The following is a 24,553-nucleotide window of genomic DNA, read 5'->3' on the forward strand; positions in this document are numbered from 1 at the left end:
TCATAATTTATTTATTATTTATCTTTTGTATTTTTGTTTTTTCTCTACCTTCAGTCCATCATGTGCAGAGGTGTTCGCCAAAGAGCTTGGTCTTTAGTCTTTTCTTAAAGATTGAGAGGGACTCTGTGGATCGAACAGAGTTGGGTAACTCATTCCACCACCGGGTATCAACAGAAGAGAAGAGTCTAGCTAGTCTGACTTAGGACCCCGTTGTGGTGGTGGTGCCAGGCGTCTTTCATTGGCAGAGCGTAGAGAGCGGGAGGGAGTGTAGACCTGATGAGGAAGTTCAGGTGGGCGGGAGCTGTTTTAGGTGCTGTTTTGAAAGCGAGTGTCAGGGTTTTGAATTTGATGGAGGCAGCAACTGGGAGCCAGTGGAGGGAAATGAACAGTAAGGTGAAATATGCTGTTCTGGGCTGGTTGAAGACCAGACATGCCATCGCGTTCTGGTCATCTGCAGAGGTTTTAACGTACATGCAGGGAGGCCTGCCAGTAAGGAGTTATGGGGAAAGTCAAAAATCCAGATCTATGTTGTCTATCAAAAGGTGTAGCATTCAAGTTCTATGTTGTTGGAAGATATTGAACCTATAATCTGCTGCTTTTTATTCCAATATAACAGCACAGCAGTTGATTTTACTGATTAGCAAACTTTTAACCAGTGAGAAGGTGATAAAAATAATGAAATTAACTGGTGAAATGAAAACCTGGACACTGCTGATAAGCAATGTCCCCTTGTGCAATAAAACAGCCCAGCAGATTATTCTCCAAAGCTATGGAAAAAGCAAAACTAGGGATAAACAGTATGGTAAAGAGTCTTGTTATTCTTTCATCTGAGATTCAATGTTATCATGTTTTGTTAGAGTTAAAGTTATACATTTGGACCTTTAGCAGAAAGGTTAAAGATTTATTAGTCATTTAGTTACTCATTCACACATAATGTTAAAGATATGAATACAAGATTGAATAAAACTGACCTACAGAAGTGTAGGAAACTGCAAGTTACATGTCTTATAGCTCAGTGGTTCCCAACCTGGGGGTCAGGACCCTTGCAAGGGGTCAATGGATTAACCTGAGGGGTCTCAAGATGATAGGACAGGACAGGACAACAGAAAAAAAAACATATTTCTGACACAAAATTGTTTTGTTTTTTTCAAGCTTTCTTCTAATGTTTGCTTTATTCATTGTGAATTACTGTTTTATCCAATAAACCATCTAAAATTTATTAAAATAAAACAAAATAAGTCCTCTTTCATTACAATGCAATGTGTGACAAGGGGTCCCAGATAGATTTTGCTTTATTTTATGAGCCAAAAAGGTTAGGAACCACTGCAATAGTGTATACAGTCTTTACACAGCTTCATCATGCTGCCAAGAGTGAAAAAGGTTCAAGGAGGGATCATTCAAAAGTGTAAAGTACATTTGCATTTATTTGACTGATCACTTGATTTCTTGTTTGGAAAAATACTCAGACAAAAGTACAAAAGTATTTCATTTGAAGATATGAGCACAGTGTTCTCCCAAGCCTGTGAAGTCATCTCTCTTAGTTAGGAGGGTGCAAATAGCTTGAAATGAGAAAAAAACCCAACTGATTTTAAATATTACCCAATTAAGAACAAATAACTGAAAAGGCCATCCAAGAATCAAGGGCAGCTGGACTTGGTTGTAGATACTTGAAGACATTAGGCCTCTCATCCAAAAGGCTACTCCACTTCTAGCTGACTGGCAGGGAGTCCCAGGTACGTAACCACTGTGGGGTCGTTATCATCAATATCATTGATACTTGGTTTGTGCAGGCTGGTTTATTTCCATCAGTGCAAAACTGTAATAGAGGAAGGCAACCTTTTAAGGAGTTAGTTGTGAGGAAGGATATTATACTTCAAATTCTGTTGATAGCTTTAGTAACTGACTTGTTTTCAGCACACACAATGTGTGTAAACATTGTGTTTGCATTGATTGACTTGTATTTTGTTGAGAACTTTTGTTTTGAAATTTCCTGTAAGAACGGAAGTGTTTTATTTTGAACTTTTGGAGTGAAGAGGGGGGGAATAGTGATGGGGAAATGACAGTCCCTGAAGCAGAGTGAGGTAACTCACATTGTTTTAACTTTTCCTGCATCAGAGGTAACAAGATGGATTTAATTTAAACATGCGCTTAAAAAAAGATGTCGGACTTTACTGTTAGCCTACTGGAGAGGTTCGCTAGCCAACAGTTAGCTTATGTGTTGTTGCTAAGTAACGTACACACCAAATCATGTTAGCATTATGGCTAAAATGAATTAGGATCCTTTTAACATGTAATTTGTATTAATTTTAAGGTAAAGGGGACATGTTTACTTTATTTGACATTTATTCTCAGCCTTGGTGTTTATTTTTCATCTAGCTATTACGTTGATTCGGTGGGTTTGGACGGTTTCCAAAAATGCCTTTTCTACAGAGTGACCGGTCTCGTTTTATATAGACGATCTTTGGCTGGAAGGCGGCTGTTGACAGAAGGCAGGACGGGACTCTCCCCTCCGAGCGAGCGGCAGGCGGGCTGGTCGGTGGAGGAACAGCGGACCGACCGTCATGGATAAGACGGCCGTGGTGAAGGTCGGGGCCGCGGCCAGTGCCAGCGTCTGCGCCCTGTTCGGCGGCGTAGTTCTGGCTCAGTACATCGTCGCTAAGAAGAAGCGAGCGGGCAAGAAAACCAGGATCATAGAGATGGTGAGTAAAAGACACACACGCCAGTTGCGTCAAGACGGCTAAAAGCAGATAAGACGAGACCGGAAGTAGAGAGCCACAGCCTTCAAAATGTGTAATCTGACGGTTGTGTCATTGAGAGGCTGTTATGTGCAACGTTTTGTTATTACACCATCGTATTTTGTTATAGGACGTAGAAATCAACAGCGGTAGTCTTTAACTAGTAGGAACCACCAGTTGTTTATTATTGAAATCCGGATAAGGAATTTAATTCATTCCTATTATTGCTTTTTTCCCCTCACTGTTGCATTTTTAACACTCACAGTTTTAACAGCATTACCACAGTAATTATAATTGCAAATACAATAATAACACTTTACAAACTAGGAGCACAAAGTGCTTTCTAAAGACAGCATAAAAGACAATAATACAAAGAAAAACACAAGACCAGCAAAATACAAGCACACAACTGAATAGAAGAAACTTACAAATTAATCATCCGAAAGGTAAAACAAGTGAAACTATTAATAGAAACTTAAATCAGATGGTTGCACAACAGAGCTGTAGTATGTAAGCAATATTATAATAGTTGACAGATAAAAAGGCGAGTCTATATAAATGTGTCTTAAGACAGGATTTAAAAGCTGAGACAGTCTCAGCAGACTGAATACGAACTGGAAGACTGTTCCAGAGCTGAGGTGCCAGTCCAGTAAAAGCTAATCACCATTTGACCTTAACCTGGAGTCTGGAACAGCTAGCAGGCCGAACCCAGCAGATCTACGAGGCCTTTTGTGGACAGTAAGGAATTAAGAGTTCACCCATTTACTCTGTAATGTAATAACAAAGCGTTTTACATGGTGGAACCGGAATGAAACATCAGACAATTGAATATAACTCAATGTAAAATGAGTTAATGAAGTAAAATAAAAGATCTTCAGAGCTGAGGGGCCCTGACAGTTCAAGCTCAGTCACCTTGACTTGAGAGCAGCCAGAAGGACCCCTGCCTGAGGAGCTGATGCAATGTGCACCTTTATTCTGAAAACCATCACCAGCAATTTGACGCTGTGTTCTTGGTAACCTGACAGCAGTAGCACTCCACCATGCTTTGCGCAGGCGCGGATGTTCCCCTAAAAAAAAAAAAAAAAAAAAAAAAAGCAGCAGCTGTGTTTTTTAGAGGTCACCAGCTAGCTTTTCCCCAACAGAGAAAGAGCAGCAGCTTTCTGTTTGAGAGCAGAAAGCTTCTGTGTCAGTGATGCTCTCTCACAGCCCTTTTCACTATCCTGCAGTCAGCTTTCTGCTACTGTTGTTGTTTAACAGGCAGCATGCAGGTTACGCAAGATACAGCAGCAAACATGCACTGAGTCCAACTCTCTAACCGGTCCGACAGGAATCAGGCTGGGCTTCATCCCTGTTCAAGTGTAAACATTCTACAAAAAAACGCAAAATATAACGGAAATAGAGGTTGAAATATATGATTCATTAATTTAAAAAAAGGTTAAATGAGAGGAAGAAACACAGCATGTTTCATAACTGTTCACTGTATGGCACCTGAAGGTCACAAATATAGTCATTTCTAGACAGATGTTTTTGGTATTATGGCCCATTTTTGACTTAGATTCTCCTCTGTCCTCCGTCAGGCTGTTTTGGAAGCTATTTACATAAAATCAGCATTATTAATGAACACCTCTCTACATTTGGAAAGATATAAATGTATTTTTTTTTGTATGGGTATTAAGGGGGTAAAAGTAAATCTCATCTTTATCTACCCACGTGACCACATTTGTAGCTCAGTAAAGAGGAAGAGGATGAGTACACTCGTCTTCTTATGGTTAATATATAGTTGCAGGAAAATGTGTTGCATGGATGTTAAACTCGCTCTTTTAGTCAGTAGGCGTTGATATATGTTGTACTAGTATCTGTATGATTCATGTCTGAGTTACTCGGCTCCAGCTGTACACCTACAGTGTTTGTATGAACCGTCTACCCACACGGACACAAGCTCATTCAACAAAAAGAATTCCCCCAAATTCAGCCGCTGTCACTTTTCACGTTTCGTCTGTTGTATCAGAAACAGTCGATCAGCTGCAGCTGCAGTCAAACCAGATCTGGCTGCAGGCGAACCTTTATCGTTTTATTGCTGGTAATTTTCCTAGTTAGATAACCTCATCTACTTATGTCATTGTGAGTGCACGTTTATCTGCGTCCACTAGCTTAAAGTGTACAGCTGACTTTTGCAGCGTGGTTTGCATTTCTTGAGGTCAGTGTGACTGTTGACCCTTGACTTACATCTGGTTGCTTGCATCATTGTTGACTTAGGAACTTAAACTTTTGACTTCCAGTTTGTGAAATATATCAAAGTAAACATGATGAGAGGGAGAGACTTAAAACACTGGAGGGAAAGGGAGGGTCAGAGATGTGTAAAACTGATGTCGGTGTCGGTGTGCGTCCCTCAACTGGTCACCTGACGTCCGTAAACTCCCCGCACAGAGCTGCAGAGTGAGAAGATCAAGGAAAGCCCCTCAGACGCCTTCTTCTTCTATCTTCTTCTTTTCCCGCTGATCTGATTCAGCGTCATTAACAGTGCTATATTTGCAGACAGTCAGATAAATGAATTGATACAGTTTCATTGAGCCTATTTAGTTAATTTCCAGGTAATGCTGCCAATTAGGGCTGCAAATAATGATTATTGTAATTATTGATTCATCTGAGGATTATTTTCTTGATTAATTGTTGGTCCATAAAGTGGCAGAAAGAGGTGAAAACCCTTTCTCAGATCCCAAAGTGATGTCCAAAACCCAAAGATATTCAGTTTACTGTCATATAAGATTAAAGAAACCAGAAAATATTCATATTTGAGAAGCTGGAACCAGAGAATTATTACTCTAACTCATGTCTGTTTGTCTGCAACAGACAGAAACGGTGTAAAGATGATTTTCTCATTCACAGCTGCAAACCTCCACAGATGTAATCAAAGTCTCTTGAATGAAAGAGAACAAAATGACACATCGACCAAGCTGCAAGACAACAGGTCGTCATCTGTCGGCTTTGCTCTTTTGAAAATCCAGTCATCTGGTAAAAGAGTGAAACCAGGTGATGATTGGTTCTGGGTTTTAGTAGCCACTGAAACCCTTGGACGGAAACTAATTTCCTTCCTTGACCTTCAGCATGGAAACTCGTGATCATCTGTTTTTGATGTCGCCTGTTGCCACGGAAGACGGACAAACATCCGCTCAGAAACCCCCCATGAGTCCAAAAACCACATGACTCCAACTCAGTTAGGCTTTTATTCTCTGTCCTGGGTTGAAACTTTACACAGAACGTCCTCTAGAGTGAGTTTAGAGACTCTCATAACCCGCCGACTTTCAGAAATACTTCACAGAAAAACAAGTGCATTCTTTTCTTCGTTCCCAAAAGCCATTGCGGTTGTTGTTGTTGTTATGAAGTGGTTTTTGTTTTACAGCAGGCCCGCTCGTTTCCAGCATGCCTTTTGTTCACTGGTTGTTCCATATTTGTCCGTTTGCTCACTCGTTAAACTACAGCCACTTCCAAGTGTAGGAATAAGCATCAGTTCCTGAACCTCACCAGTGTCCCGCACCATAAAGAGGTCAAGGGTCAGAGCTTCAGAGCGGCTTCATGACAGAAGAAACAAACGTTTATTTAATCCTAAAATAATCATTTATGATAGAGAATGTGAGGATATGAAAAAAAAAGGAAGAAAGGACTTTTTTATGGCTTTGTTTTTTTAATCTCTTATGGTTCAAGATCAGAGCAGTACGATTCAACACCATGCAAAGGTTACCAAAACACTTGTAGTAAAGCATTTCACACTTTGCACATGTTTAGATTTTCATATTTTGTGAGTTTGTTTGTATTTGAAGTTCTTTCACAACTCTTCCATCTTTACTGTATCTTGAAAATAATTCAGTAATCCAGAGAGTTTTGTTGTTAAACTGAATATGAGAGTTTTGGCCTCATGAAAGACATTTGTGCTTAAAAACATAGATTTATATTTTTGGTTTTCATCTGGAACATTTCATATTGATTGAACAGATATCTTCCTGGTGTTGTTGTGTCGATCCGGGTCAAATACTTTAACACAGTGTTACAGTACAGTATGTGTCATCAGTATCTACAGTCAGACTATAGATAAATAAGTGTGATGTTCATTCTTTTAGACGTGTTTGTTAGTCATGAACTTGATAGCAAGACTGTCTGTATGACACAAGTTAACTGTAGATTATCAGTTCTACAATACATTTTGTATTAAAACAGTGCTGGGATCAGTCAGTTTAGTCAGATTTTGTCTCTGCTGTTCTGCTTCAGTACATGAACTGCCACCTGTCACTGGGTGGGTGGGGGGGGGGCACTCCTGTCCTTGATGACCTTTGACTCCAGCAAGCTGAGGCTGAGTCACAGCAGCCTGAACCTGTCAGTCACCTTTGTTCAGACTCGTATAGATCAGGTGGGATTTTGGAGGAATGCAGGGCGGGATTTCAAAATAAAGCTGTGAGAAAGAGAGAGCTGCTAGAAAGTGTGATGTTCATTATTTTAGTCATAACTTGATAGCAGGATTTACCGTGTCAGGGCCACGTTAGCTCCACGTTGTCTGTCTGTATGACACAAGTTAACTGTAGATTATCAGTTCTACAATACATTTTGTATTAAAACAGTGCTGGGATCAGTCATTTTTAGTCAGATTTTGTCTCTGCTGTTCTGCTTCAGTACATGAACTGCCACCTGTCACTGGGTGGATGGTGGTGGGGGGGGGGGGCGGGCACTCCTGTCCTTGATGACCTTTGACTCCAACAAGCCGAGGCTGAGTCACAGCAGCCCGAACCTGTCAGTCACCTTTGTTCAGACTCGTGTAGATCAGGTGGGATTTCGGAGGAATGCAGGATGGGATTTCAAAATAAAGCTGTGAGAAAGAGAGAGCTGCTAGAAAGTGTGATGTTCATTATTTCAGACATGATATTTAGTCATAACTTGATAGCAGGACTTACCGTGTCAGGGCCACGTCAGCTCCACGCTGTCCGTCTGTATGACACAAGTTAAATTTAGACTATCAGTCTCAGAGTTTCATCTCACTCTCGAAAGCAAAGTGAGTAGATGTATCTCCCAAAATGTCAAACTATTCCTTTACAAATAACCAGTGACCATCACATGCTTCAATTTAGAATAACACAACTCTGAGATATTGTATTTATATTAGTCAGCTCTCAAATTTGTTTCACTATAGACTCAATGTTAACTGCTGAAGGACACTGCAGCAGGTCATTTGGCTGCATATGTTCTCACACTGTTCACACCTGTGATTTTTTGGCTACAGTTTGGTCTCTGAACGCTTCATTGCCCTTGTAGCTTGTTTAGAGGTGTCTTTTATGGACTCATTGTGTTATTGAGGAGGCGGCCTGCTTAGAGTGTGTTTCACCCAGTTAACCACTAGAGGGCAGAATAGACTTTTAGTCTGAAGGGCTGCAGAAGCTTCCTGTACACATCTTCAGAGCCGGTTTAGACTGCAAGTTTGTTTTATTTAACAAAAGATGCTTGTGCACACGCTCATATGAAGTGCTCCTGAGAAAGATCACGAGAGAGAAGATTTAAAGAGTCACATTTAACTGATGCTTTCATTCAGAATTACTTGAGAATTGAGTACAATGAGCCTTCGTTTCTGAATTAACCAACATCACAGGTTTATTTGGACAAAAACAGGAGATGCTACTTGTCAGGCGGATTAGCAACCAGACAACAAAGTCTTAAATGTCCAGTGTTGTTAATCAGCTACTACTTTCTACCACTCACTACTACTCACTACTACTAAAGGAGGAACGTTTGTTAGAAGTTTTTGCTTCCTGTGTGAAAATATAATTCACAGATGTTGCTTTAACTAACAAGAATTGCTTTTATTGTGTTCACATGATGTTACAATGGCAGTGAAATTATAGTTTGACATACAGAGACGGTTCAGATGACATTTTTGATTATTAACTGTGAATGAAAAAAGGATGAGGACAGGATGACATCTCAGTGATGTGTGGTGTCCCTGATCATTCACAGATGAAGGTATTTAATTGTTTTCTGTATTTAAGATAGATGAGATTATTCATGTGTTCACAAAAATACCATATCATCAATATTACGGTTCTATGGTTACGAGTTCTCATGTTTAAATAAAAGATAAGTCGAAATTGACTGGAATCTCTCACAACACAATATTTTATCATATAATTTTTCATTATATGATTCCTTTATAGTCAGTTGATCAGTCTAATCAATCGGTAGCCAATCAGCAGGCTTTTGTTTATTGTCAGAACTTAAGTAAAGAGTCCTACAAAGTGAGGGAACTGCAAAGAAAATGAAACCGAGCAGGTCCGGCCTCTTACAGGGCTGCCCAACACTTGTCCCAGCGGCCATGCTGAGTTATCAGTAGCAACAGATGGCTGTCACCATGACAACCGAAGCCATTCTGGGTGCGGCCGTAGGCGTGACGTGTTTCTACATTTAAACTCTTTTCTATTAAAACAGTACCGGGATCAGTCATTTTTAGTCAGATTTTGTTTCTGCTGTTCTGCTTCAGTACATGAACTGCTACCTGTCGCTGGGGGGGGGGCACACCTTCCTGTCCTTGATGACCTTTGACTCCAGCAAGCCGAGGCTGAGTCACAGCAGCCTGAACCTATCAGTCACCTTTGTTCAGACTCGTGTAGATCAGATGGGATTTCGGAGGAATGCGGGTTGGGATTTCAAAATAAAGCTGTGAGAAAGAGAGAGCTGTCAGAAAAATCAATGGGTGTGAAAACGTTTTTGTGTGCGAGTGTGTTTCGTAAAGCAGTATTCAAAAAAAACCTTTCACCTTTGCTCCTTACTTCTTGTTTTTACTCTCCTCTTTTTCCCCATCTTTGTTTCATGGTTGTCTTAAAGCAACACACTCTGGATCAACAATTAAACCTCCAAAATACAAACGTAACCGCACTCGACTGATAACGGTATCGTGAACTTTTTTTCCTCGCTCGCGTGTGGAGTTTAAAGGTGAAGCCTGTGCGACCATGTTGAACCGGAGTTAGACCAGTTTTCTCCAGAATTTTATTGCTTTTTTTTTTTTTTTGGAAAGTAGAGAAGCAGAGAACAAGTGTAGCAGCTGTTTGGCAGATCAGCAGAGCAGGTTGTGAGATTCTTGGTGGTTTGGATTTGTAGGCGTCCAGGATTAGTTTCGGGATTTGTTTTTTTTTTTTTGCAGAATATAATACTACATAAAATACAGCATGACAATCTGCTGCTAGTAAGGACGATCTGGTTCAGAATTAATACCCAGATGTTTGTATAAGGAGTTTTTCGAGCCACTTTCCTCTGTTGATGGTCGACAGTGTTCAGTTTTTTAAATAACACTTAATATCAAATGCTTATTTTGGAGGGAAAAACCAGACTTTTAAACCCAGAGGAATACTGAACCCACTGGATGTTGCTTTAGATGACATTCTAACATTAATATACAGAAACTCCATAAGACAATAATCTAACTGGAAGCATAAAAAGCAAAGAGTGCCATGTTTTTCTGCATCAAGAGACTCGTTAATACAAATGCTGGTCAGTCACTTTAACAGCAGCTACATTCAGGTACTCAGGAAAAAATCTGAAACTTGTTTGAAACTCTGAGCTTTTCACTAATGTTCCTCCAAGCCGTCCGTGTGTCCCTGCACTCTTTTTTTTTTTTTTTTTTTGCACAGTAGCGTTAACTCCTCCCTCGGTGCCGCAGTGTTTATCTGCTCTGTTACAGTTTTCTCTACTCATGGTGCTCAGAGATATGAAGAACCCAAAGTGCAGATGCAGCATGCGCACGTTTCAAAAGATTTGGAGTCACTTCCAAAAAAAAAAGCGGCACAACAAACACATCCCGTTTTAATACCGCGGTACCAAACTGTCAGATTTTTTTGGCCACAAATGTGAGCAATTATAGACATAATGCAGATCTTATTACGGTCAAATCATAATACTTGACTTTATTGTTTTGACAGAACCGTACATGCAGACGACAAACTGAGAGTAAATGCAAAAAAAAAAAGAGAATAAACCTGCAGTCATTCTACATTTTTCTCAGCCAGTTGGTGCTCCAGAGGCTTCTGTCGGTGTTAAGTTTGTGATTTATCTGTTGCATCTCAAAGTAACTGTGTTTTCAAGCGTGTTAAGTTAAAATCCAGATCATATGAGGATGGATGCTTCGTCTTGCGGTTTGCATGCAGCGTTAGAATACGCAGATAGAAACAGATTTCACAGGATCGTGTTTGAACAGATAGATACTGAGAGAACGCCTCAGGAAACTAAATGAAAACACTCCCTGCTCCTCTTGTAAATCTTGGCAACGACCGGCGGAGCCGCGGTCTGTCTGTGAGCCCGGTGTACAGCGGGAACGTACTGTTATTGTGGTGGCTGATGTGTAATCGGAGAGCGTCGACCTAGTTTTTTCGGGAGTCGTGGTATGCGAGCTGCATGAGGTCAGCGAGGAGAAGAGATAGCAACAGTGCAGAGGACGGCGAGTCTCACTCAGCAGAAGTTGAGCCTCGGATGAATTTTCAGTGTTGCACGAAGGTTAAAGGCAGCATTCGACATTTTAACGTTGTAATTTAATGTCTTTTTCTCTTGTCTGAATCATCGCTGCATCTCATTTCCACTATTTTTCTCTTTAAATAACAATTATTTTCATTATCAATTAATGTGTTGATTATTCTCTTGAGTCATCAGTTTACTGTCATAGAGGACTAACTTGTACAGTTTCAGCTGTATTATTATAACATCATCATACCATTAAGTAATAATCTACTGACAGTATAATGAGATCAGTTGTATTAACAAGCTCTAAAATATTTATTTCATCATAGCCAAAAAAAAAAAAAGTCTGTTTTGGCTGCTTTGAACTTCCGTATTAGTGCGTCCTTCACTTATTTCAGTCTGTTTGACTTGCTGCATGTATGCAAATGATGAAGTTATGTGTATGTATGCAAACTACGTGCAATCATTCCTTGTGTGAACAGCAGTGATTCTCATCTGACACATCTAGGTCGTCGAGGTGGTGTTCAAAACGTTGGCGGTTCTGATTTATTGATACTTCCATCGGTTTGATATTGATTTACACAACGTCGGAGGACTCTGTAGCTGATATGAGAAGGGTTGTGTTGGGGTGGATAGCTTTGGGCCCCGGGGCCCTTCAGAGGCTTAAACATAAGAACCTGCTCAGCTTGAATAATGTATGTGCGTGTGTGTGCGTGTGAGCAGGCAGTTTATATAAGATTAAAACCGAATGATTGACAGACTCGACCAGAAAGAAGACGCAGTTTGTTTCTCTGTGTACGTTAGTGAGAACAAAGCAGCAGCAGAAAGATAAGACACTGTAAATATGAGTGTGTGTGTGTGTGTGTGTGTGTGTGTGTGTGTGTGTGTGTGACTGACCATTGACCAAACAGCCTGGCGCTCACACCGAACCTTGACCCTTGTGACCTTTCATGTAGCGTCAAGCTATTTACTGCTTTATTTACTACACAGCTATTTACTGTGTGTTTGTGGGGAGGGGGGGGGGTGGAGGGGTGTGGGGGAGGGGGGTTGAAATGTGTGTGCTCAGCAGTAGTAATACTGAAGCGAGTCCAGCCCTCTGATTGATTTTTTTTAAAGGTTCCTTTTTCAAGAGGTCAAAGGTCACATTACTGGAACAGGGGGTAGATGTCACTTTTCTTCTAGTGGCCCCATTCCACGTCTATTTATACTGAAACTGTGTGTGTGTGTGTGTGTGTGTTTGTTTGTGTGTTGACATTGGTCAGCTGATATTGTCAACTTTGTGTGTGTGTGTGCTTGTGTGTGTGTGTGTGAGCCCCTCCGTATGGGGGGGAGGGGCTATGTTGTCTCAGCTATTTTGGGTGACGCCCCCCTCCTCCCTCCCTGGCTGCTGCTGTAGATATATAAACCCTTGTCAGCCACACAATCTTTTCTTCACTCTTGTTTTAGCTGAGACAACAAACCCGAGGTAAGCTTGTGTGTATGTGTGTGTGTGTGTGTGTGTGTGTGTGTGTGTGTGTGTGTGTGTGTGTGTGTGTATGTGTGTGTGTGTGTGTGTGTGTAACTTTTTATCCTTCGGTATGCTGTAGACATTTTTGGTTCATACGGACTGTAAAAAAAAAAAAGCAAAATCTTGCTGTCAACAATAACAATATCTGCCTCTTCTGCTGTTATTAGGATGCTTTGACCTTTTGACCTCAGTGTTTATGGCTTGTAATGTTATTAATCCATCAATTGAGATTCATTTCTGGTAGACAGTAACTCGTTCTCATGTCTGTTTTAATTGTGCAAATGTTGTTAAAAGCAAAAGCGATGCGATGAAGAACATCTGGATGTTTCCCATCCTGTGTCTTCAGGATATAGTTGTATTTAATTGTAGTAAAAGTAGCGTTAGTAGTATTTCCTGTTTGCTCATTGGAACAGCAAGTTTGAATTTCTCTGCCATCACACACACACACACACACACACACACACACACACACACACACACACACACACACACACATTCTCTAAAACTCTGCCGCCTGACTCGTTTTCGTACGGCTGTGTGATCCTGTAAAAGAATGCAGAACATGTTTAGCCTGTTGCAGCCAAATGTGTGCTCATCTGTCCAAGAAGGAGAGTAGTTTTTTTTTTTAAAGAGATAAAGTGTGTGTGTGTGTGCTTGTCTTATTAGAGAGTCGACTTAAACAAATAAAGGAACTAAGTTTTATATTTAGTTTGTCTTCTGGGTGTTATGTTTCTGTAGGGATCAGAGTGATTTATGAGGTGCTAAGAAGCTTGATGCTGATTATGTAAGACCGAGGTGAGGGGGGGGGGGGGGGGGGAAGTGTGTTTGCAGAGTGTGTTTGTGTGTTTTTCAGTTGTTAGCTTTTCATCAGCGCTATGGACATCTAGCACGTCCTGTATGCCGCTACGATCACCTGCAACTGACAAGATTGTCACATCAGAAGGAACTTTTAAGCTTTTATACATTCATAAGCGGTATACGTTGATTTATAGATCCTATATGTTAGTAGATAGACGTCTGTAGAGCTGCAGTGATTAGTCAATTAAATTATTTGCCAACTATTTTGATAATCGATTAATCATTTTGGGTTATTTTTTAAGGAAAAAAAACATTTCCAGCATCTTAAATGTGAATATCTGCACCTCTACATCAATCAATAAAAAAAAAAAAGGAATTATTAAACAGCAACAAAACTTTACTCAAGTTATGCACCCAGTCTTATTAGACTAGCAAATGTCTTTAGCTTGTAATAAATGTATTTAAAAAGACGTTTCCTTTCAAGTTATTACCATCTTATTGGTACATAACCGTGTCATAACCAGCTTAAAATACCTCATTACACTCATGAGATATTGGTGTAAGTCCAACCACATTATGACTTAGCAGGATAATTTAGCATCATACACTCATTCCCTCCGGCGCTCCGTGTCAGCCAGAGCAAGCCGAGACCGGTTTTGTTATTTGTCGTCCGTCGTCAGTCGGGATCAGGAAGGAGAGATATTTCAGTGGAAGCCTGGACGGTGATGAAGATGTATTCTTCAGGAAAGCTGGAATCATAGCAGGAATCTACATACTTTTGTGTTTTCCCTTTTCTTCTTCTTCTTCTTCTTCTTTCTTTTTATCGTTCATCCCATTCGTTCCAACCTGGCAGCAGTGTTACAGCCGGACCAGGCAAGACTTCCAAAAATAAAAATACGTCCACCTTATCAGCCTTATGCACAAAGAGGCGGAGAGAAACGTCTGGGCTCAGGAAGTGACGAATCAGAATAAAAAACCGGCCTCTAAACTAGAAAGTTTTCACTTCAAGATATTTAATTTTCAGAATAAATTAATTTGAGACTCACCATCATCCCTAATGAGGTCTGCTGCTAACTTTTTTTATGTATTATTCCTGTTGTATTTCACATAAAACTTGTAGAGAAGTGAGATGTTTTGAGTCCATTTTGCAGCGGCGGGAAGTAAAACAGATGCTGTTCAGATGCAAAGAGAATTAAAAATCCTAGACGTGCTGAAGTTCTCTCTCTCTCTCTCTCTCTCTCTCTCTCTCCCTCCCTCTCTCTCTCTCGCTCGGTTTCCTCGCGCGGTGTCACTGTGGCTGTTTTGTGTGTTCGTTCAGCTCGTTATACAACACCGACGGATTCCAGACATCAGCTGTTTCATGACCCTGACACACGCACTCTCCTGGAGGGGTTCCTCCAGGAGAGTGCGTGTCTGATCCAGGGAACAGTGTGTTCAAACACACTCAAGAGTTGACTCTGAGTTATTTATGAGTTTAATGAAAGGATGAGTTTATAATCAAGTCGGAACATGTCTTCATACCTCTCAACACACACACACACACACTTCATCCTGCTCTTCATCTCTTCCTCCTCCCCAAACTGAAGCATCAGTTCATGATGATGAAGTATCTTCATGCTTCCTTTCAACAGTTTCACTATTCTCCAGCTCTATAATATTGAAAAACGTAAACATTAGTCTGTAATAACCTCTCTCTCTCTCTCTCTCTCCCTCCAGATGCCTCAATTTGAGAAGACGACGGTCCACATGAGGGACCCCGAGAGGGTTGAACAGATCATCTGTGGCCTCATCAAGGGAGGAGCTTCTAAACTACAGGTACGACATCAGGTGTTTGGCAAAACAGCACCGCCTGCTGGTAGTGAAGCTCAAAGATTTACAGCTGGTTCAATGTTTTACAATCAACTTGTGTTTTTAAAGGAAGAGCTCTGGTTGTTTTTTTAAGCCCAGGAAAAGTAGATTCACTGCACAGACAGACACAGAATTGCTTATTTAGAGCTTTTCTACATCCAAACAGAATATCAGGGTTGATCAGCAATGACAGTTCAGTGTCCTCCTCAGAATCAGCTTTATTGGCAAAGTATGTTTACGCATATGAGCAACTGGACTCACAATGTACTTATAGTTCCAAGAACGATATTCAGGTTGAAACACATGGACATACAGCCGAAACTAAGACAACAAAGCTGAACAAAGACAAGCAAACATTAACATAAAACTGTTATGTACAGCTTAGTGAGTAAGACGCATATATATGTGTACACAAACAACAATGGACGACAACACACACTCTATATATACAGGTGAAATAGTTTCTTTAAACTCTAAACAGGGACATAATAGTGTAAGGGGGGGTGTTCTATTGTACGGGAAGTGTAATAAGTGGTTTTCCGTATAATATAAAGAGCTTTCTTAGATTTACATTAATTTTGACACTGATGGGCAAGATGTTCATGTTATTACACAATCTTTATGTTAAACTGTAATATGATTAGTGTTACAGGGTTATTGTAGAGAGATTATGTTCTGTATGTGTGTATAGTGTTAAAGGTCACTCACTCTTTTAGGCTCTCTGTGAGCTCCTCCGCTTCTTCTACTGTCTTTCAGTATTTAATGTGTCTGGCTCTGTTGCAGGTCATCACAGACTTCGACATGACGTTAAGCAAGTTCGCCGTCAACGGCAAACGCTGTCCGACGTGTCACAGTAAGTACAACAAGAAAAAAACACACACAAGGCATTTCCTAGTTTAATGCAATAGTTTGGGTTTGAGGATGTGAGGAACCTGCGTAGTCTGTAATCTGTGAATACATATACATACCCATAAATTCTAATATTTTCATCCTTCTTCTCTCAGATATCATTGATAACTGCAAGCTGGTGACGGAGGACTGCAGGCAGAAGCTGCTGCAGCTGAAGAATAAATATTATCCCATTGAGATCGACCCTCATCTCACCATGGAGGAGAAATACCCGTTCATGGTGGAGTGGTGAGGACACACACACACCTGCACACGCACCTGCACACAAAAAAAACATCCACTGTTGTGCTCACAAACAGCAGAATACACTTATTTTGCAAAGATAAACATAATGCATTTAAAAAAATGTGTGTGTGTGTGTGTGTGTGTGTGTGTTTGCAGGTATTTTAAGTCTCACACGTTACTAGTGGAACAGCGGTTAGAGAAAGACAAACTGCCCGAGGTGGTGAGAGAGTCTGACGCTGCACTCAGGTATCTGTTACTCTTTGATATAATCAATTATATTATTATTGAATTATTATGTTATAGAGACATCAGGGTGTCTTGGATCCTCCAGAGACAAGCTTTAGAAGATGTGATGTGTTTGATTGACAGGTGTTTTGATATGAAACAACACCTGGATTTTAGTTTTAGTTTAATGTTTTCTGATGGTGTTGAATTTTCGTTTATATCTGTAATATTTGTAAAATTAGAGAAAAACATGCTTTTATTTCCAATTACCATCCATGAATAAACAAAATGTTTATTGTTCATCTACAAGTCTGTATATCAATAAACCTGTCAAAAAACACTAATCAGGGCTTTTAAATTGTACAGTAGAAAACTAGTTATATGCAGAACAGCACATTGTAGCACATTCATACTTATAGGAGTGATAAGTGAATGTTATGACTGTAAGACTGTACTGTATAATCACTGCTGGGTTTCAGGGAAGGCTTTGAGCAGTTCTTTGACCGCCTGCACCAGCACAACGTCCCCGTCTTCATCTTCTCTGCCGGTCTGGGCGACATCCTGGAGGAAATCATCCGCCAGGCCGGAGTCTACCACCCCAACGTCAAAGTCGTCTCCAACTTCATGGACTTCGACGACAACGTGCGTTTTATTTACTTTTTCAGAATTTCTCATCCGACCAAGCAGCTCTATATTCTACATCTTAAACATTTATGGAGTCCTTCAAAAATGTACTTGACATAATCCTCGTCCACCATGTTGTTTTTCTGTGTTGGTCATTTTTATCACGGTGGTCTCACAGGGAGTCCTGAAGGGTTTCAAAGGCGAACTGATCCACGTGTACAACAAACACGACGGCGCCCTGCGGAACACGGAGTACTTCAAACAGCTGAGGGAATACTGCAACATCATCCTGATGGGCGACTCGCTGGGGGACCTCAGCATGGCCGACGGCGTGCCCAACGTGGAGAACATCCTCAAGATCGGCTTCCTCAACGACAAGGTACGACGGCCGCAATGCACAAACACGGATCCTAAAAGATAGGGAAAATGTCCCGGAACATCTGTAGGTTTGGAAAAGAGAGTTCACAATCTTAAAAAAGTATAATATATAATATATATATACCGTATTTTCTCCAATAATGGCCGGGGTGATGGTTGACATGAACAAATAAAGGCCGGCGCACCGCGCGGGGGGGATGGGGGGTGTTTATTTGTGCTCTAGAAACTAACCCCTGTGAAACAATTAGATATTTTTTTAATTGATCTGATTCACTGCTTTCTTACCAGCTCCATCTCTTCATTCACTCTCTAGCTCCCTCTCCCTCTTTTTTTAAATTGAGTTGGGAAACCGACAGTAAAGCCTTACTTTACTTTTAACGTCATCAAATGAAAAGAAATGTCCGCCCCCGCTCCTCTTGGTGCCTGTTATAATGTGACTGTGGTTTTGTAGTAATGTACAAGTGCCACAAGATGGCGGTAGCTATAATTGAAGTATCATAAATTTTCCACCAATGCCACAACATTGTATAAAGCGAACATGGCACCAAGCTAGCTGGAGGTGGGAGGAAGAAAGTTAGCTTGGAGCTAACGTTAGAGAGACAGCTGATTGATATTTGATATTTGACTGTGCTGTTAACTGGCTATTAATGTTAATATCCAGCGTAACGTTACCTCAGATTTGTTTAGTTTTTAACTGACACTGGCCATATTTCCCCTCCTGTACTTGACCGGTCATACTTCACACATTAGTTATATTGAAATGTTTGTCTAATGTTTCACAATATAAGTCGGGAAATGAAGGCTTTTAATTTTATTCATCATAGCATAACACAGTAACAAAAGTTACACAGAGCAGACAGAAGCAGATCAGAAAACAATGAACTAAAATATGAGCAAATATACTTATCAAACAGAGGGAATTAGGAATAAAGGCCTCTCTCTAATATAAGCCTGCTTCCATTAAAGGCCTGGTGCTCTCTGCAGTTGAGGTAAATAAAGGCCCCGGCCACTATTAGAGAAAATACGGTATATAATATCCCGAGTCACATTTGAGGGCTGAAAACATTGTCCGCTGTGATATTTACGATGCTGTGAAATGTAAAGCTTCTCCTGACAGTTTCCCTCCGGTCTTTCCTCGCAGGTGGAGGAGCGACTGGACAAATATCTGGACTCTTATGACATCGTCCTGGTGAAGGACGAGACTCTGGAAGTGCCCAATGCCATTCTCCAGAAGGTTCTATAACTCCACCCCCCAAAAGTTCACCCCTCCACCCACCTCCCACCAAATCCACTCCTCCTCCTCCTCCTCCCATCACCCACACCCCCCGCCGGCCTTTCAGACGCTTCACACAAACCTGAAGCTTTGTCGTCGGCCCAGACTGGACACTATCTAACCCCTCCCACTCACTCTGGATCCCACTAGAGTCGTCTTCTGACTCCTCTCTCTCCCCCTCCATCCCCCCCCCCCCCCCCCCCCCCTCCCTCCACCCTCTAAAAAGCCTTTTTAAAAGACATTTTACATCTCCTGAATGAACTGTTTCAAAAGTCCATGCAGCAGCAGCAGCAAACCCGTTTCTGGTGTTTTTTTTTTTGTCTGTTCAAATAATTCCTGATGTTCTCTCTCAAAGTCATTTATGAAAAAAAGAATAACCAAAAGTGATAAGAAAAAAAAAGCCCCACAAACTCTCACTCCATCTTTATAATTTGCACATTATTGTTACCATTGTTATTCATTGGATTATTTATGATATGGTAATATTTGTCTACCATAAAGCTGGTGCCCACAGACGGACACAGTGTTATCTTTGCAGCTATCCCAGGACCTCAGTTGCTCTAATTATGTGTCTGGTAGGTTTTGCAATTTCAGTTTTAAGAGGTTATGGAAGTAACTGAATGGCAAAAAAAAGGACCTTGAAAATTATAATTCCTAGTATATATATATATATGTTTAAAAAATGCTGTTGCTAGGTGACAGCAGCAGTATGATGACACAGTATTCATTTAAGAAAATATGTCAACATGTAACGCAGCTGATCAGAGGAAAACGCACTTTAAATTCTGTGTCCGCCGGGGGAAGGGGGGGGGGGGGCCAGGTCCACCTGCACACGAGCACACGTGTCAGTAGTTTTAATTTGTGGATGTATATACAGGTTCTTGCACAGAAAAGCCATGTTTACATAAACTCTCTTCTTAACCCCCCCAACCCCCTCCCCCCCCCTACTGTGCTCAATTGGCATCATATCAACACACAGAAGAAGAAGAAGCACTTTATTCTACAGCTGAAAGGCATATTGACAAATGTCTTTTTTTTTTTTTTTTTTTACTGCATAGCTGACTCAGCAATCAAGTATTTTTCTCCTACAGGTCACCATGACAGTGTAGAGACTTGGCATTAATGCTGAAGGTAAAAAAAAAAAAAAAAAAGCCCCTTAAACCAAAGTAATACAATGTACAAGTACAACCAAGTGCTGCGAAATCACAGTATAGTTTCTGTCACTATTTCAGTAAACATTAAAGAAACGTACTGCTGTCTGCGGCTCAGTTTAAGTTCATCACATTTTCGTTCTGTGGTTTTAAGAAACTGAGCACTACCTCTAAAATATTAATCTCATGTTGTTGTTTTTTTTTTTTTTTTTGGGAGGTGCAAGGCTAAAATGTCTTTGTGTGTCTCAAAACGTTGCGTTGAATGTTCTCTTTGGATTTGTATGTACGTGTTTTTAAATGTGCTGCTATCACCTGCATGTTGCCTTTTCTTATTGTTACATTTATGTCAAAAGAAATGGGAGAGGAAAAAAAAAATATATATATATCAATAAAAACAGGGGGATAATGTCATACTGTATATGTGGACATTATATGGAAATGTATATTGTTTTATTTGCATTTGGAAATATTTCCAGAAGTAGATCAGCTGTGTTGTATTTTTATGAACGGACGGCTTTCTCTCTTTTCTTGATGGTGTGAAATTGAAAATGCAATAAAATGTCATTTTGTGAGGCCATGAGTGGACAGAAATCCGGACTAACATGGACCTCGTGATGAAGCCTTATTATATCATATATATATATATATAATAGATTATAAATTATTTAAACAGCATATAGAGTTGTCTTATAATTAGAGTAAGACAATAATATGCCAAGAAAATGTTCAAGTACAAAGAAGCAGTTCTTTAAATAAGGTACTTTGACTACATATACCTACAGTGATTGCTAATATGATGATGATTGTGACATTTTATTTGTCTGGTATCATAAATTACATAACAGCATGAAGACAGATTTCTGGCTGCAGTACCTTAAATGTCCAACAGATGGCGGTCGGTGACAACTTGAAGACATCTGGAAATATGTTCAGAAAACAACAGAAATCCCACCAACGTGGCATCTTGTATCTTCAGAAGTAGTTGCTTGAAGTATTGTAAATGTGGCTCGTTGGTCTAGGGGTATGATTCTCGCTTAGGGTGCGAGAGGTCCCGGGTTCAAATCCCGGACGAGCCCTCCTTTTTTGAAAGGTAATGCTTACCTGCTTATGAATGGAGATTTATCATTAAAGCAGATTTTACGTGTTAATTTCTATAGCAGGAGAGTAAACATACATCCTCTCAATATAGAAGTGAAGTAATACACAAGTTAATACACATTACACACGTTGAGAAAAAAGATAACTAAGCAACCAAACAGGATTATGTCTGTTTATTAATCCATAATGTGATATACATCAATGACATGACTGATTTTACCAAATTTTGAACCACAAATGTATTTTGCATCTATAGATATCTTATCAGTCATTAATAAATGGGTGATTGATCTTTTATTAATGTTTCAGAGAGCAGAGAGAGAAAGTTTTCTTTAGGTCTGACACTAAATATCTGTAGAGTAAATACATTCACAATCACACTATATTATCATCTAATGTTCTCTAAATTAATAGGACATGACAGCCTTGATTATTTCAGGATTAAATAGACAATATTTGAATGGTAGGTTTCATTATAACCATTAAAACCATCAATCAACACTGACCCTCGATGTGAGAAAATGTATTACAGCTGCACAACAATTAATCAATTTGAATATCTACATTTTTTGTATATTCTGGGCCACTTTAGATAAAGTCTTTATGTCAGACGTAAAGAATGTCATTTAGGGTGTTTTCATTGCTTTCAAGTGTCTGACCCGAACAGTGTGTAAGAGTTAAACTACTTGTTTAAATAGTTACACACTCTGGTGATGTGAATTAACAGCAAGTTCTGGTAGAAATGAAGCCTGCTGCAGTGCAATAAAAGACCTGTAGATGGCGCTCAGTTACCGGAAAATATATAACGGTGCTGTAAAGTTGTGAGGACTTTGTACTACGTGGCATGTACATTAAGTCTGAAAGTCACGGCTCAAAGTGCGTTCAGTACGTGGCTCGTTGGTCTAGGGGTATGATTCTCGCTTAGGGTGCGAGAGGTCCCGGGTTCAAATCCCGGACGAGCCCTCAACTTTTCTATATGAAGTATAAAATATGTAACGGGACAAGGTTGATCTTCAACTGCAGATTAAATCAGTGATTATAAAACTGGAGTTCAGGACCTGCAAGCGTCCTTGAGAGTGTTTCAAGGTGTCCTCAACTAAAAAGGCAATAATTTCACTATAATTCCATTCATAAATATCACAATAACAGAACATATGACTATGTTGGTCATGGGTTTAATACACTTTCTGTAATAAAACATCTAAAAGTAAAAATCTTACCAGATACAAGACCCTGAGACAAAATCTTATCAAATGGGGTCCGTGGTCTAATTTGTGTCAGTTTAGGGGTTTGTGATGAGAAAAAGTTTGAGAACAACTGTATTAAATTATTTAATATACATAAATAAAAAACACAGCTGTATGATAAGCTGTACTATATCATAAATGACATGATATTGTTTATGCTACATTCAGTATCATGTTATTTTAAATTTTAATATTTCTCAGGAAATACTCACATGTTTTTGTCATTCAGCTTTATGTCATATAGTTTATTATCAGTCGGATACTCAGATGTTGAACTGACTATAACTGCCATAATTTTTATGGATATAGAAAGTTTTTACTTTTAAATTAATATTTGCAAAATTTCTTGTTATTGCCTACATTGCTGAAAAAATAATTTCTTTGGTTATTAACCAAATAAATCAAGCTTAAGTTTAACATGTTGATTAAAGTGTATTTTCACATGGGAATTTATATTATAGATTTGAAATGAGCCTGAATATGTATATTATGTTTAATCAAAAATGAATGTGACAGTTATAACAATTAGCTTTTAGTTACCCACAGTTACCATCAGTGGTGGAAAATAACTCAAGTGCTGTACTTAAGTACACATTTGAGGTACCTGTACTTTACTTGAGTATTTCCATTTTATGCTACTGTGTACTTTTATACTCCACTACCTTTATTTGCCAGCTTTAGTTACTTTTCAGATTAACATTTTACATTAAATAATATATTTTCACATTCTAATTGTTTAAATTGTCAGCTATTTCCTGTTTTAAATGTGTTATGCAGTTTGTGTGAAAGATGCTATACAAATAAAATTTATTATTATTATTATTATTATTATTATTATTATTATTATTATATAAAAACTATGATACGCAATATGGTGCATTACTCTTACTTTTAATCTACCCAAAGTATCTATAATTGGATCCACATTAATGAACTTTGGCATTAAAATGCTCTTACATGTGTTTGTTAGTGATCAAAACAAACAATATAATACACTATAATAACATAACACAAGAAACATAACATAAGAAGCCAGTCTACATGATGAGTAGTTTTATATTTGATACTTTAATTACATTTTGCTGATAATACTTCTGTACTTTTACTTAAGTAATATTTTGAATTCAGGGCTTTTACTTGTAATTTAGTATTTTTAGACAACAGTATTTCTACTTTTACTTAAGTAAAGAATCTGAATACTTTGTCCATACTGGTTACCGTCTGGAGATCACCAATCCACGGTGATGGAAAGTAACTAAGTACATTTACTCAAGTACTCTGCTTAAGGACAATTTTGAGGTACTTGTACTTCCACTCCACTACATTTCAGAGGGAAATATTGCACTTTCTACTCCACTACATTTATTTGACAGCTTTAGTTACTTTTTAGACGAAGATTTGACACAATGGATAATATAACAAGCTTTTAAAATACAACACATTGACATCTTACAAAAAGCAGTGTGTAGTCGGGGTCACATTTCACATGTCTATGAGTTGTTAACAGCTCCACCAAATAGTGATTTTTCCCTCTAAACTTCTCACATGCTTTCATTCCAGTAAATGTTCAAACGATCCAATATTTCAGCAAAAATCAAAGATTAGAGAAAAAGTCCAAAAACTGAAAACAGATTTGTGTATCAGAACTTTGTTTTTTCTTCTTTCCTCTCCCATTAATCATCTGTATATAACTGTATATAAAGTAGTTGAAACTAGCTCCACCTCCAGCAGCTACAACAGTAACATGCTGCTCTAACACTGATGTAATCTAATGATGTCATATATAATAATATATCAATCAGAGGGACCAAACCACTACTTTTACTGCAATACTTTTACTACATCAAGCTCATAATACTTATGTACTTTTACTTAAGTAGTATGGAGTATTTTAGACGACAGTATTTCTACTTTTACTTAAGTGAAGGATCTGAATACTACCTCCACCACTGCCAATCCAGTTAAGAAGACCCTAAAAACAATCTGTATTCCCAAAACTCAATTTCCCACCAACCCTTGTATTTCTGTACATGCGCACTGCAGCCCAGCTTCTC

The 24,553-nt window shown here is 39.3% G+C and overlaps 1 protein-coding gene and 2 non-coding genes across 7 annotated transcripts; all 3 read left to right on the forward strand.

Annotated features, from left to right (window-relative positions):
* The first annotated feature begins 1,978 nt into the window (after positions 1–1,978).
* nt5c3a (5'-nucleotidase, cytosolic IIIA) lies at positions 1,979–20,565 on the forward strand. 5 transcript variants are annotated; one of them, XM_044359325.1, is made up of 9 exons: positions 1,979–2,081; positions 2,455–2,699; positions 15,238–15,336; positions 16,153–16,222; positions 16,374–16,506; positions 16,660–16,749; positions 17,208–17,370; positions 17,531–17,731; positions 18,872–20,565. In XM_044359325.1, the coding sequence occupies exons 2-9, from the start codon at positions 2,562–2,564 to the stop codon at positions 18,971–18,973; spliced, it is 996 nt and encodes a 331-aa protein (XP_044215260.1). In that variant the 5' UTR covers positions 1,979–2,081; positions 2,455–2,561; the 3' UTR covers positions 18,974–20,565. The 5 variants fall into 5 exon arrangements, with proteins under 5 accessions (XP_044215260.1, XP_044215263.1, XP_044215262.1 ...); XM_044359328.1 differs by having other exon boundaries at positions 1,999–2,081; positions 2,431–2,699; XM_044359327.1 differs by having other exon boundaries at positions 2,026–2,117.
* Positions 20,566–21,158: 593 nt separating this feature from the next.
* Positions 21,159–21,230, forward strand: trnap-agg. The gene has a single exon. It is a non-coding gene; the product is annotated as a tRNA-Pro (tRNA).
* A 913-nt stretch (positions 21,231–22,143) lies between these two features.
* Positions 22,144–22,215, forward strand: trnap-agg. Its single transcript has one exon. It is a non-coding gene; the product is annotated as a tRNA-Pro (tRNA).
* The last annotated feature ends 2,338 nt before the right edge of the window (positions 22,216–24,553 follow it).

This window comes from Thunnus albacares, chromosome 8, assembly GCF_914725855.1.
Source record: "Thunnus albacares chromosome 8, fThuAlb1.1, whole genome shotgun sequence".
NCBI classification, from domain to species: Eukaryota; Metazoa; Chordata; class Actinopteri; order Scombriformes; family Scombridae; genus Thunnus; species Thunnus albacares.